This window comes from Colletotrichum siamense (genome assembly GCF_013390195.1).
Source record: "Colletotrichum siamense strain Cg363 chromosome Unknown KSG_Cg363_contig03, whole genome shotgun sequence".
In the NCBI taxonomy this organism is placed as follows: Eukaryota; Fungi; Ascomycota; class Sordariomycetes; order Glomerellales; family Glomerellaceae; genus Colletotrichum; species Colletotrichum siamense.
The window spans coordinates 407,244-420,842 of record NW_023501016.1 but is presented as its reverse complement, the minus strand read 5'-3'; the positions used below and the strand labels follow the sequence as shown (position 1 = coordinate 420,842).

At 54.4% G+C, this 13,599-nt stretch overlaps 2 protein-coding genes across 2 annotated transcripts; both read left to right on the top strand.

The window, feature by feature from the left end:
- Positions 1 to 2,038: 2,038 nt before the first annotated feature.
- mgtA (GDP-mannose-dependent alpha-mannosyltransferase) lies at positions 2,039 to 3,604 on the top strand (the record flags this gene model as incomplete). Its single annotated transcript, XM_036635927.1, has 1 exon — positions 2,039 to 3,604. The coding sequence occupies one exon, from the start codon at positions 2,039 to 2,041 to the stop codon at positions 3,602 to 3,604; it is 1,566 nt and encodes a 521-aa protein (XP_036497369.1).
- Positions 3,605 to 7,602: 3,998 nt separating this feature from the next.
- On the top strand, positions 7,603 to 8,681 carry CGCS363_v004077 (uncharacterized protein; the record flags this gene model as incomplete). Its single annotated transcript, XM_036635926.1, has 2 exons — positions 7,603 to 8,252; positions 8,303 to 8,681. The coding sequence occupies 2 exons, from the start codon at positions 7,603 to 7,605 to the stop codon at positions 8,679 to 8,681; spliced, it is 1,029 nt and encodes a 342-aa protein (XP_036497370.1).
- Positions 8,682 to 13,599: the final 4,918 nt, after the last annotated feature.

Here is a 13,599-nt window from a genome sequence, read left to right as displayed (position 1 = left end):
ATCAAACCGTCCGATATGAGGGTGTTCGTTTCACCAACCGCTTCGGGAAAGGTCGACGTTGGACAACGGCCGTGCGGCAACGAACTGGTTCTCGTAGGTGAGCGATCTGACGTGGCTTTTGGTCCGTCCGATGATGATAAACGTGGGACAAGTGCAGATTATGGGTAGCTTGACGCGCGTAAAACCACCAAGCAAGCGCATGAACAAGCACTATTGGAATCTCTTGGTATTGGGGGTTTGCCGTGTTCCGACGTTGAAGCTTCGGATACCGCGGCGAGGAAGGGGGGGAGAGGGCGGAGGGCCAGTATTTATGGCAGCGACTTTTGAGGGTCGAGTCAGGGAGGTGAAGAAGAAGTAGGCTTGCAGAGTGGTTAGAGAAGCTGTTAAATTGCTGTATCGTGACGATGACGTTGCTCTTGAGCGGATCGCGGTGAGAACGCGTTAGGTGGTGATGGTTGTCTGAGCGTTCTTAGAGCGAGGTGAGGCTGCTCAGCGCGGTGCTTCACAACAGAAAAAGACGAGAGTCGAGGCCAACGTCTGATGCTGGTGTAAGGTGCGGTGCAGATATCCTCAACGCTTAGATGAACGTCCCAATGCTCGTGTTATCCAAGAGGCCATGATGTCGACAACATAATCGTAGCACTGCCGCCCTTCGCGACGACACTCAAAACGAGCATACTCTACCACACACCCTGTAAGCAGTCTTCGGTCAGAATCGGTATCTTTTGCCGTCACATTGCCCCTCACTGCGCTACCCCTCCAACACATGGGTATCGGTATAAGCACCCATGCTCGTGATGATTCGCAGTCAAGCATTCAACTCAAAAACCCGACGTCCGCCTCTCGATCTTGTAGATGGCCGGGGCCGCTTCAACGAACGGCACCCAACCGGCGAGACCACGGGCATCCAGATGCGGGCCGCCATTCGTGCTTTCCCCATCGCTCTGTAGGTGATCGTAAAGCACCTGGTCATGCGGCATGAAACGCGTTTTTGTTTGCCATTGGGAAGTTCATGTGCGGCCGTCGTCTTATCGATTGGCTCTCGTCCAGCGGAGTCGCAATGTGCTGCCTTCCGCCGCTCTCATTGGCTGCTGACCTGGGCATCGTGGGTGTTCCCGGCCTCGATCTCTCTCTTCGTGTGACTGATGCAGAAGAAACTTGGGGACATGGAGGGAAAAATGATGCGGGAATTTGTCGTGCTTCATCGAATGCATGACTCTTTTGGTACGCCTGAGACCGCGAGAGGGCGGCAGACACATCCCGATATGATGATGCTGATGAGAGAAGATGTTAATGTATGTACCGTTTCTGTCAACCAGTGGGCAGAGTAAAGAGCCATTTCCACGTGAAAGTGGCAATCGACACGAACAGAAACGCCATGTATCGATCATAGGAAATGCAAATCAAGTACATGGCATCGTGAAGCGTGTACAAAGATTGGTTGGTTGGTTGCTCGTCATGATTGACGATGGCCGCTTTCATCACTCAGCTCAGGTACCTTGCAGCCCGGAATTGGCTTCTGGACCCTGCAGACACAACCTTGGACACGCTAAGACAGCGCTGCTCGCAGCGAGTGCCCCGCCCCCACCACCGCAGCAGCGTCACTGCAGGCCATCGAAGCTCCCCATGTGGCCTGAGCAGCTGCATTTACAGGCTGAGGCGCGCCGTCGAGGAATGCGGAATGCAAATCTGCGAACCTCGTGGCGCCCCTCCGACACCGCACATCACGGGGACTCTTCCCAAGTCATGGCAATTGCAGTCTAGCCTTTTGATTTTTGTCATGTCTCGTTGCGCAGATATCATGGAGCCAAGCCCCCGAGGCGTGTGGCCGTCGCGCTGGAGGGCAACTCGATCCACGTTCTGCCTCCAAGCTGTATGAACCCTTTCGGATTCTTCACGAGAACCCTTCAGGAGCTTTGAGGCTAGATATCTTCAGCGGGAAAGGCTTGAGACAACTTCTGGTAAGCATTCAGGGTGGATTGCAGCTCACACCTCAAGACTGACTTTTGCAAGAGTGCATGCGCTCTCACCAGCCATCATGGAACGACAGCCCCTTCTCCCCCGAGCTCACGGCATCATGCCACGATACCCGCCTCACGATAACGCCGTCTTCCCGCCGTCATTACGCGGAAAGCGCATCTTGCTCTGCACAGAGTCCTTCGGCCCCGTCAACGGCGTCAGCAGGACAACCCTGATGCTCGTCGAGCACCTGCGCTCCCAGGGCGCACTCGTCGCCGTCGTCGCGCCGCACAACCACACCAAGCACAACACATTCTCACCAACAGCAACAACAGCAGACACTCAGCTTGAGGTCCGCCTTCAGGGCTACCCGCTGCCCTTCAACCCGGAGCTGTCCGTCGTCTACCCCGTCCGCGTCTCTGCCCTCTTCTCGCGGACCTTCGGCTCAGACACCCCGCCCGACCTGATATACCTGGCCTCGCCCGCATCGCTGGGCTTCCAGGTGATGCTGCAGCTCCAGCAACAGCCGAGAGAGAAGCGCGTGCCCGTCATCTGCAACTTTCAGACCGACCTGGCCGGCTACTGCGCCATCCTCTTCCCCCACCCCTTCAGCACCTTTGCTGTCTTCGCCTTCTCTATGGTCCAGTCCTTCCTGTTCAGGCACGAGTCCATCAAGACCGTCTTCTACCCCTCGCGCTTCGTGCAGCGATATCTCGAGGCCCAGGGCGTGCAGGCCTCCAAGATGGAGCTCCTGCAGCGCGGCGTCAACACGGAGCTCTTCCGGCCGGAGATGCGGAGCGAGGCCCTGCGCAGGGAGATTGCGCCCAATGGGGAGATCATTCTCATCTGCGTATCCAGAGTGGCCGGCGAAAAGGGGTTCGGCTTCCTGGCCAAGACCGTCAAAGAGCTAGACGCCTGCGGTCTGGCGTTCAAGCTGTATGTTGTTGGCGGCAACCGCAACCCCGACGTCGAGCGCGAGGTGCACGAGATGTTCGACCCGCTGCGGGAGCAGGGCAAGGTCATCTTTGCCGGATTCAAGACCGGCGACGACCTGGCCACCGCCTACGCCTCCGGCGACATCTTCCTCCACTGCTCCGTTACCGAGACGTTCGGCCTCGTCGTCCTCGAGTCCATGGCATCGGGCGTGCCCGTGGTGGCCAGAGACGAGGGCGGTCCGAGTGATATCATCCAACACGGCCGCTGTGGATACCTCGTGCCTCCCGACGACCTCGACGGCTTCGTCGATAAGGTCATGTACCTCGCCAAGGACAGGGACTGCCGTCAGAACATGGTCACACAGGCGCGGGAGACGGCCTGCAAGGCGTCCTGGGAAAAGATCAACAACCAGGTGGCCTGGCGGATGGCGGACACGATCCAGGAGCGGGAGCGCGAGCGGGCTCAACTCGTGCACCAGCGTTCGGCGTCCAACGCAATCAGCCAGCTGATTCCGATGTACAGTTGGCTGCTCATGAACAGCGCCCTCCGAGACGTCCTCGTGGGGAGGATAGTGGACGCCAAGCTGGCCGGCGGGTTCTCCGTCGTCATGATTTGCTGGTGCCTCACGGGAATCTACCTTGCCTTCACCGAGGCGATGCTGTGGTTCAAGAGCAAACTGCCGCAAGTCTCGGCGCAAACAACAGCATGATTGGAGGTGATGATGGATGACGCTTGAGGGCTGCAAAGGGTATGGCGTTCATTCCGGGGAGATAGGGCGATTGCGTGTATCGCAGGATTGTGGCTTGGTGCCGGTGTTTGGCGAACGTTTGGTAGCGTGAGATGGGACTGCATTTTTTAGCGAACAAGCCCCTGGCGGTCAGTCAGTCAGTCAGTCAGTCGGAATGAATTAACGAAGCTTCAACAAACTCCGTTCTCGTTCAAATTGACAAGTGACAATGTCACCGGTGCTTGCCGTGACAGCCAGTTCCCTTGCTGGCCGCGTCATTGTAGATCCGTGAGGCACCGAGAATGCAACGGTTGCAACTGTGCAGAGGGCCGCCGGCAGGTGACGGTACTGCCACCTTAATGCGACGACTATCGCTATCGCCAGGGTTGGCTGTAGCGCTCAGAAGGCCGGAAGGTGGGAGCAGGAGCCGCGATGAGAGCAGTTCGCGAGGCGGCACCGGGATCCCGAAACAGGTCGCACCAACGGACCCAGCTGTGTGACGATGTTTCGCGGGCGGGCCGGACGTTGGCGGTGGCCCGGTATTTGTGTTAGTGATGGTGTTTTCGCTCTCGCTGTCTCTCGTGGGCGTTGAAGTCGAAAAAAGACTGTTGTGTTTGCTGGTTCGTCCGGCAGATATCGATATCGACGGATCGTGGGGGTGCTGAATGTTTTTGATTAAGTAAGATCGACCGACTGAAATTCACAGACGTTCGGGACCCGAATTTGGGACCCCAATGTCACGAACCCATTATTGAGGCTGCGCAGGCAGGGCTGGCTGCATCTTGCTGGTCAGGGGTCCATATCATCATGGGCATGCGCCAACGGTCCAATGGGCGCAGCGACGTGGACAATCGAAATTGACGAGCCGGACAAGCCAGGGTTCAGACGAGAAGAGGCCAAGCTTTTGGTGACAGGAGGTTAAAATGGTAAAGCAGGGGATGGCGGTCAGGATGTGAAACGTGAAGAACTGAACGAGGGTCGATGAGAAAGCACCGAAGATGTGTGGCTGGTGGGTTGGTGTTGATGAGGTAATCCGAGGCGTGTCTGTGGCTGAGGCGCGAGTCCAGACGCAGTTTACATCTTGGTCGCGGTCCACTCACAGCGCGTCGGGGCGTTTAGAGTGGGGCCTCAATCTGCAGCAGTGATGTCCGGGCATCCATTCTCAAAAACGGGCAGGCATCTTAAGCAGCAGATGGGCCCGTTCACACGAGGAGCAGCAGGCCTGGTTCGCCCTGGTCCTTCGTTTCACCTGAGACAAGGGCCGCTGCCTGCAGGCGCCGCGCGCGGCAGCAAGAGGTTTGATTCTGTGAGCCTCTCTCAGCTCTGTAGTGCAGGGCTCGTCGGCGAGTGGCACTGGATAAGGATGAGTGATTGATTACCGGTGGTTTGTCAGTTTTGACGGCTGGGGGAAAGGGACGATGATGCGGCCACCTCGGACTGTTGTGGGTTGATCTCTCGAGCTGCCTTTCTAGCTCCTGAGGTCAGCAAGTCAGGATCGGATATGACCACTGATTCAGCCATCGCCATTGCTCTCGCGAGAACAGAGAACAGAGAAAGACATTCGTAGGCGCCGTCGCCACACCGCTGAGGCCTCTACCCGATTGTGTGCGTCGTCATTGGCAGATCGGATATGCAGTGCGGCTTGGAAACCTAAAACCGGTGGCTGTTGGCGCCGAGGAGCACCCTCCCTTGCAGTAGCACGATGACTAGTCTTGTGCCACTTGGTGATCTGGGTCACGCTCTGGTTTCTTTTTCGTGGATTTTTCTGGGTGGTTGATTTTCTGGAGAACCAATCCCTTGGCTGGCCGTTGGCAGTTTCTTGCGTGCTGGGCGACAGCTGCGGTGAGTGTCCGCAGAATCACAAGTACTTGTGCTTTGGTGTGTTTTTATGCATAAGACTAAGTACCGATACCCCTGATCAGATGCCCCACACATGAGACCCCAGTGGCTCCACTCAATGGCTGAGGCGATCCAATGAAAGGGTCGCATCGGCCAGAAACTGCTTCAGCGCCCGACCCTGCCCCTTCCTCGAACGACGCTTGTTCCATCGCCAGTCGATCCGACAATGCCATGGGCTGGTTGAAGGGATAGGCTCACGAGGCTCAGGCACAGCGCACGCCAGGCAAACCTTTCTGCGGCGGAGGGTGGCCGTGGCACTGTCGTGACTGGTCGATGGAGACGGAGGGGGGAGAGTGGTGTCCATCTGGCGGCCAGTCCGTACTGTTTCCCTGGTCTGGTCTGGGTTTGCAGAGCTGTAGTGGCCATTCATAATTCTGGATTACGGATGCTGTGTAGTTTATTATTGCATGTATTGTGCATGTATCCAATTGCATTGCATCCAGTCATCTGTCTGTATTCTGTAGGGAAAGTGTGCCGACTTCCCTATGCCAAGCTCCTGCCCGTTGCCTATCCGTAAGAACTGAACAGGAAGGGGAAGGGGGAAGGGGGATCCAAAGGGGGAAGGCAGGCACCAGAACGCCCCTTCCATGCTTATTCCTTCCCTCACACACGGTACGCTATCCCCAAATAGCTCTAGCCTCGCCTTCCCCGGCTAACCTTACCTCGACTTACCTCGCAGAGTCTCCATCGCTTCCCGTCCCTCCACCAGCCAAGCCGCCCTTTTCTCCCTCATTGCCCTGCCCTCAGCGCCTCTCGACTTGAACTTGGCATCGTCCACTACGACTCTGCTGCTCACCGTCACCGTCAACAAGCGAACTCGAACTCGCATCAACGTCTCCGTCTCCAGCGACGAACCACCAAATCAACCGAAATCCACAGAAAACCAGGCCAGGCCGCTCGTCCCTCATCCACCACCACGTTTCCCACGACCTCTAGAGTCCCTGCGCGTCTCTCGTTGCATTTGCCGTCTCACAAAACCACAGACCACGCACTCGGTTTCCCACTCGTCCAGCTTCGCAAACACAACCAGACGGTTTGCGGCACAGGTCACCCTCGTCCTTATCCCGTACCACCCACTCTTACTGTGCCCTCCCTGCTTCTTCAGTCACATCACGCCTCAGATCCTCCCGGACCCCCAGCAATCCTGGTCCGATTACCACCACCCCGCCACTGTCTGAGGAGTCTCTGCTCTGCGCTCTTCGTACCCATCACCACCAACTTCTCCAGGCCAGGACTCTCTTCCTCTCACAAGCCACGGCCTCGCGTCCCTCTCTCCAACCCACCCCGTCGACCTGACCCCTCGATCCCATCCTCGAACCCAAACCACCCCCTCAGCCCTGCTACTTGGCCTGTGGATCGCACCGTGTCAGGCCATTGCCCGTCTTGTCAGGCACCACGATGGTCGCTGCATGACACAATTCCTCCCACACGTCTCCTGTTTGTCAAAGGCCCAGCCCTGCTGTGCCCTGCCCGTTTATCGACGTTTAATCTCCGCCCTTATTGTATCCTCGCCACCCCTCCCACTGCTCGACTCTTCTCTCCTGCGCCTTTCCGAGTCGAGTCGACCTGACCATCGCGCGACCAACCCGAGTACAGCTAAGCCAGCAAACTACTGCAATCCTCCCCTATCACGGGCAGGTCCCTTTTTTCACTTTCTCTTCTTTTCCCTTCCTCGCCGTCGAATTCCCCACGCCCTCTTTGAATATCGATCCGACTCGACGCCGCCTCCGTGTACGACGACTCGATTCGATTCCCGTCGTTAACGTCAAGTCAAAATCACCGGCAACCGCTTTCCCTTCAACTCTTCATCGATCGATCGGCTCCGCTCACCCGGGCAGGCGAGGTAGTGGACTTCATTTACGCTCTTTCGTAGCTTCGTCTTTTTTCAATTCGCTTCGCTTCGCCGCCGGCCGGGACCCGACTTTGTAATTAGACCTTGGCCACGCCATACCGACATTAGCAGCCAGATCCACCTTTCCTCGGCTCCGAATCTCATCAATCAATTAATACGATCCCACCCCGATCGCCACTCGCCATCTAAGCTTACTTTTCTAAACTACTACACGAAATCACGATCAACCATGTTCTGGAAGGTGGCCGTTACCACCGCCGCGCTGGCCTCCAGCGCGTGCGCCGAGATCCGTCCGCTGGCTATGGATCCCACGATTGAGGTTAGGGCCGTCGACGTGTTGGAACGAAGCTACGAGGATGTCGCAAACCGGTACATCGAAAAGCGCCAGAGTATGGACATCAACGCCGAATGGGTTCCCAACGCCCTCGAGGTCAAGGTTAATGCCGATGGCTCCATCAACATGACGGCATGGGAGACGGAAACTTCGGCCGCTTGCACTTCAGCACTCTCGCATCTCGATGCTGCGTCGAACCCGTCAGGAACCTGCATCTGCTACAACCTCCCGAGCCTGGATGCGAAGACGGGAGTTTTCGAGGCCGATTTGCGCCTGTTCAAGGTCTCCGACCCTGTCGGTGCCTTCTCCGGTATCCCGCCGCAAAACATCCAGGTCGGCCTCTCCTTCAACGGCGCCTCCGTGTCGCCCGTCAGCGCGAACAAGATTGCTGGAACGGCCTCCGTCCGCCGCGACATGGCTCGCGACGTGACCTTTGAAGTCCCCTGGACCGGTCTGCAGAAGCGTGTCGTTACGCCCCAAGCTCTGCAGTCGTATCTGTTCGTCGGTCAGATTGACCAGAGCAGAATGGTTGCGCCCATGTCAATGTATGTTTGTTTACTGCCCTTGTGGAATCGTGCTGTGCTAACCAAACCAGGTCTCAACTCGAGTCACTCGTCATGCCAACCCTCACTCTCACTGGCGTCAACGCCGCCGGCCAGTCTGTCAGCACCAATGTCTCATCGAACGAGGCGTCTTTTATTACCGGCGTTTTCTCCAAGGAGATTGTCCGCTCCGACGTTGCCATGGCTCAGGCCGCCGTTGACGACGTGGTCGCTGGTCTCAAGAACGGAACCGTTGCCTTCGTGCTTCCCGGCGTCCAGCTCATGATCTTCCCTGTTGGACTTATCGTTACCGGCACTTGGCTACTGATCGGAGTGGCTTTCTACGGATTTGGCACCTATGAGCGCATTGGCTACGCCGACAGCTACAGGAGACGAAGGGCCGTCGCCGGCGACACCGCCAAGCGTATATAAGAGACTTAACCGCCAAATCTCTTCGAAAGAGCCGAAAGCGGAGTGTAGGAAATGGTAGTGGTAGCAAAGAGGAGGATACGCAGTCACTGGGAAAGCCGGGATTGTAGGATTGGAGCAGTATCTCGCCCATGGCGGCAGAGGCATCAGCATCGAGCAGCAGCGTCAAATTACTTTTTTTTTTATCATCTTCACTTCGCTCCCTTCACCCACCGTCGGGCAGCACCCTATCTATCGTAAATAGTTGGATGTTTATTTACCTCGCTATAGAAACAATATCCACCACCTAGTGAAGGCTGCTTCACCTGTTCCTCGACTATCCGTACTTGGTTTGCCGAGACTACTGCGTACGCGTGAAAGGCCCTGGGCACGGTTTGGGAGGTAGTCGAGTCTGCGGCTGTTGTGCGACATGTTACAGTTTCGGGGAAAGTTTCAGCAAGGGTGCGGGCAAATACGACGTCACGGCGATCCGTCAGTGTGGATGGAGGGAAGGGATTGATGGGATGACACCAGCCACGTGTGGCTGGTGGAAAAAGGAAAGTCGTCGCGGCGCCTCTTTGATTGGTCGGCGATGCTGGGATTGTGTTGTTGATTGATACGGCACCGGTTGCCGTCTCTGTCTCTCTCACGGCCCGAAGCGGTCAGTCAGGGCCGTGGGCCTTCCGGCTAACGGCAGATTTGGTCAAGATGATGGCGTCGCTAGGACCGGTAAGATGTGTACCACCCAGGCTCGGTTAGACCGTCCATCCACCATGTTTGAGAGAAGTTCTCAAATCCACGGGGTGCCGCTGGGTAGTGGGCTTCACGGGTGCGTCGGCGACAGGACGCCGCGATACCGAGCCCGCCGCCGTCCAAAAGCGAGTGAAAAGTAGCTCCCGCAAAGAAGGGCAAACTCCCAACGTCCAACGAATAGGGCCTCGCTCTGCGGCAGAGCTCTTTATAGTTGGCGGGGATAGCTAAACTCTACAGAGTTCCGTCTGCCCATCTTTCATAAAGCTTGCCATCCCCCATTCCCCATCCCCTGGGGTTTGTGGGTCGTTTGGCTGGCTTGTTTGTTGTGAAGCATGGAGAATAGTTTGGGTTGGATTGTCCGTCGGCGTTTGGTGAGCTGCGAGATAGGCGTTAGGAGGGATCGGTTTACGTTTTGCTGGAGGCAGTTGGAGGGTTGGCTATTTTGGGGTGGCGATGGGGAAATGGGACTGGAGGGATGCTGAGCTCGGGGAATTCTCGTCGGGTTAGACTCCGCGCATCCACATGCTGATCAGCGAGGCGCGATCTGTTTTCGGGGGCGGTGAGGTAGAACAAATTCGTTGGCCCCTGAGCTGAATATCTCCATCGTGGGCGGCATGAAAGCTCTTGATCAGGGGGTTGATCACAAGCAGGTCCTGGACTAGGTCTATCTCTGTCGGGTTTGCGGCGGATATATTGGGCTTTCTAGGTCTGGCCTGTGAGACTGAGTACACGTGATTCATGCCTTGAGAGTCCGAAGCGGCGAAGCGGTTGCGGGAGATAGAGTATACTGGCGTGGCCGGAGTAAAGTCCGGAGGCAGCCGGGTGCCGGATAATGGCCGGCAGCACGGGGAGAGGCAGCGTGAAGACGTCCGTTGAGCGCCTTTGAAGCTTTGGAGGTCGACGACGATCAACCAGAAGACATTTACACAGTGTTTAAGGTTTATCTTCTTCGTATCTTATAGTTACGTTCACAACACCATTAGGAGTTCCCCATTAGAATGTGTATTCGAACGATTGTGAAATGGAGACGATGACATCTATGATGAATCCCTAACTTTAATTCAAATAGTAGGCTTCATGATCGAGCTTACGAAGACCGGATCTACGAGCCACGTTGATTGGGGAATGCGTAAGATTTAGAAAGCGAGTAAGTATGGTATGTATGTTGGACTGTAGAGTTGTTCTGCGGGCCACAACATGGCTGTCGATCAAAACATCAGAACTTAGAGCTTATGTTCTTTGACATGAGCATACCCGATTTGATCTTCATGCGGCATTGTTCCGAAGAAGTCTTTGTTCATATGTCTATTAGAAGTAGACATGCAGAATTATTTTATCAACAAGGCCTATTTCAAACGTCTCAATGAGAGCAACTTTCAACTCATGAACCAAGGTAGTTTCAGTATAGTTCTCTCTCTTGAATTTACTTCATTATATTTAGTGATTCGTACGCGGGGACGTGTCAGGGGCGCCCAAGATACAACGAATGCGCTCCTCCGGCTTAGCCGTTACAATCATCACAAGCGGCCTCCGGCAGCAGCGACTCGTGGAAGACTAACCATAGCAGTTCAAATCAAAAATACAACATGATAATTCGTTGCTATGTATTGAAAACCCTCGGTGTACAACGCTTGTGCCTCGCTCTGTGGTGAGTGTGGCTGACAGTCACAACTAAATCTGCCGACAGACCACGCGACTAGGTCCCAACATCGTCGGCAATCTTTAAAACCCAACCTTCTCATTCAAACTTTTTTCAACCACGGAACAATAACACAACACCGAAGAAAGTCTGAAGAAGCCATGTCGCAACCCTACTTGGGCCCTCACTCACTCACCATGTGGGTTCCCGTGCTCCACCACCGCAACTCCCTCCCGCTATGATCGTCTCCACGTCCGCTCGTCGTCACCAACCAAGACTTCAAGCTGGGTTTCCAATCGCCCGGCTAGCTCAATCGGTAGAGCGTGAGACTCTTAATCTCAAGGTTGTGGGTTCGACCCCCACGTCGGGCTCAATTCCCGTCCGCGATTGACCAGCAATTCTCTTTTTGCTGTTTGTTCTTTTTTTTTTTTCCCTGTTTCATTATGGATGGCTTGCTCCTGTAGCAACGCGTTCCCTTTAATGTCTACATTACCCTCAGCTTTGTTAACGCTGTAGAAACTGCGTTGAGTGAACGTATGGTTATAAAATCTTTTTATCACGAGATGGTTGGATAGGTTTGAGACCGGGGTCCAGCCAGACCAGACAGGCTACTCCCCTTTGAGCAAGTCTTTCGCAACGCTGGCAATCAATCTGAACTTGAATCGTCAGCCAGAAATGCGCACCAAATGGTTCAAGCCAATGTTTTGAATAACTCGGCTCAAAGAGTCTTCTGCAACGGCCTTGAAGTCATCAACATAATTGACATGGACATACCACAGAGTCACAGACGCTCTGTCTCATCTTCATCATGAGCTACCTTGTATAAGTCGTTCAACAAAATTCTCCTGACACGAGACATAGCTGTGGCAGTGACAACACTAATTCCGGCCTGACTTCGCTAAAGCGTGCCCATTCTTGCACTCGTATCCAGAAATAATTGAACGGGAGTTAAGCTTCGAGGGGAATAATAGATCGATGACAAACCCCGTTGTGACCTTTTCTGGATTGAGTCCAGATCAAGCTCGGCTCTGGTGATTATGGCCTCCTCAGGCAGGACTCTACCGGAGATGCTTCACTGCGAGAAAGAGGGCTGAAAGTGTGAGAACGAGTGAGAGGACATCGGCTGAGATCGAGGTTCTTGGAGCTCGCCGCTAGAGTGCTTCAATATGATAGGTGTGCTGGGATCGAGATCGTGGCAAGTAAAGCCGGCATGAAGGGGAACCTCACATGATTGCACTCTCACGGCTGATGGAAGCGGAACCTCATCATCTTTCCTTGAATAATTGCATTAAGATACACGCTGGCCTAGCCGCAGCACCAGCCTCAGCCGGGCGAAATAAGCCGGAAACAGGGGACGCCCGCGCCGTTTTTAACGGTTAGGGCGGCCTCTAGGCCTAGAAACACTATACGCGGGAAGCGATTAACTAGAAGATGCTCAATTTAAGGAGCGGGAACAGTATACAATAGATTAAGTAGACATATAGGCCTGCCCTACACGACGTATGCCCCAGGGAGCGATCCAAGCCTAGCTCTGACGTCGAAAAATAGAATAACAATAATGATAACAACACGATGGCCTAGACCAGCTAGTCTGATTGGCTTTGAAAGACATCGCGACGTAGGCGAGGGGGGGGGGGGAAGGTTGCTAGTAGAAATTATTTCTTCTCACCTTGTTAAAGTGAAGCGTCTCCTTAACATGAGAGCAGTGCTCATCAGCTATCTCGAAACATTGTAAAGGCTACAGTCTCAGCATCTCTAATGCTTTTAGTATTTTAATCTCTAAGAAGCTGGGTCTAAGTCTGCTGCTGATGCGACGCTTTCTTTAATGCGGCGTCAGATAGTTAATAGGCTTCACTAAGGAAACGAAATAGGAATACGGGGACTAAGGAATATAAACATCAAAGTGAGTAAATAATGTTATTCTCAGTGCTGAAAGTCCCTAACGGTACCTCGTCTGCTAGTTGAAATGATGATCATGGCGCATACTACTCATAGAGCTCATCAATCCGAGGAATGTCGTGCTCAAACTTTTGTTGGTGCTATGTGAAAAGCAGCAAAGCCTAGGGTTTGCGTGGCCCCTCAAAAGGCTGCGCTTCGGAATAGTTACCTGAATGTTTGACGTAAGATCAGCCGCAAAGAAATGGGGTCATCTATTGTTTAGTCCCTGAACACCACTAGAGTATTTGTAACTGCTCAATCTAAGGTAGGAAGCTGGCGTAGGAAGAGATGCTTCGCCATCAGGCGTCATAATATCATGCATTCGCGAGAAACTTGGGCGAATGTCCAACGAGAATCAATGCAATCACGGCACTACGAAGCTGAGTACGGGACCAGCACAATGCAAATGACTCGAATGTGAAAACCATCTTCAGAGGGGCTGGTCTTCGTCAGCTGCAACCTTTTGGCTTCGTTGAATGTAGTCAGAACCAGAGGCCCATTAGTCGACGAGCCGAACTTGACCGTCCTCAAAACTACACAACGCCACCGTCTTGACATTATAAAGACTTTTGTTGCAATTTATTCTTTGATCTCACTAAGGACATCATATCA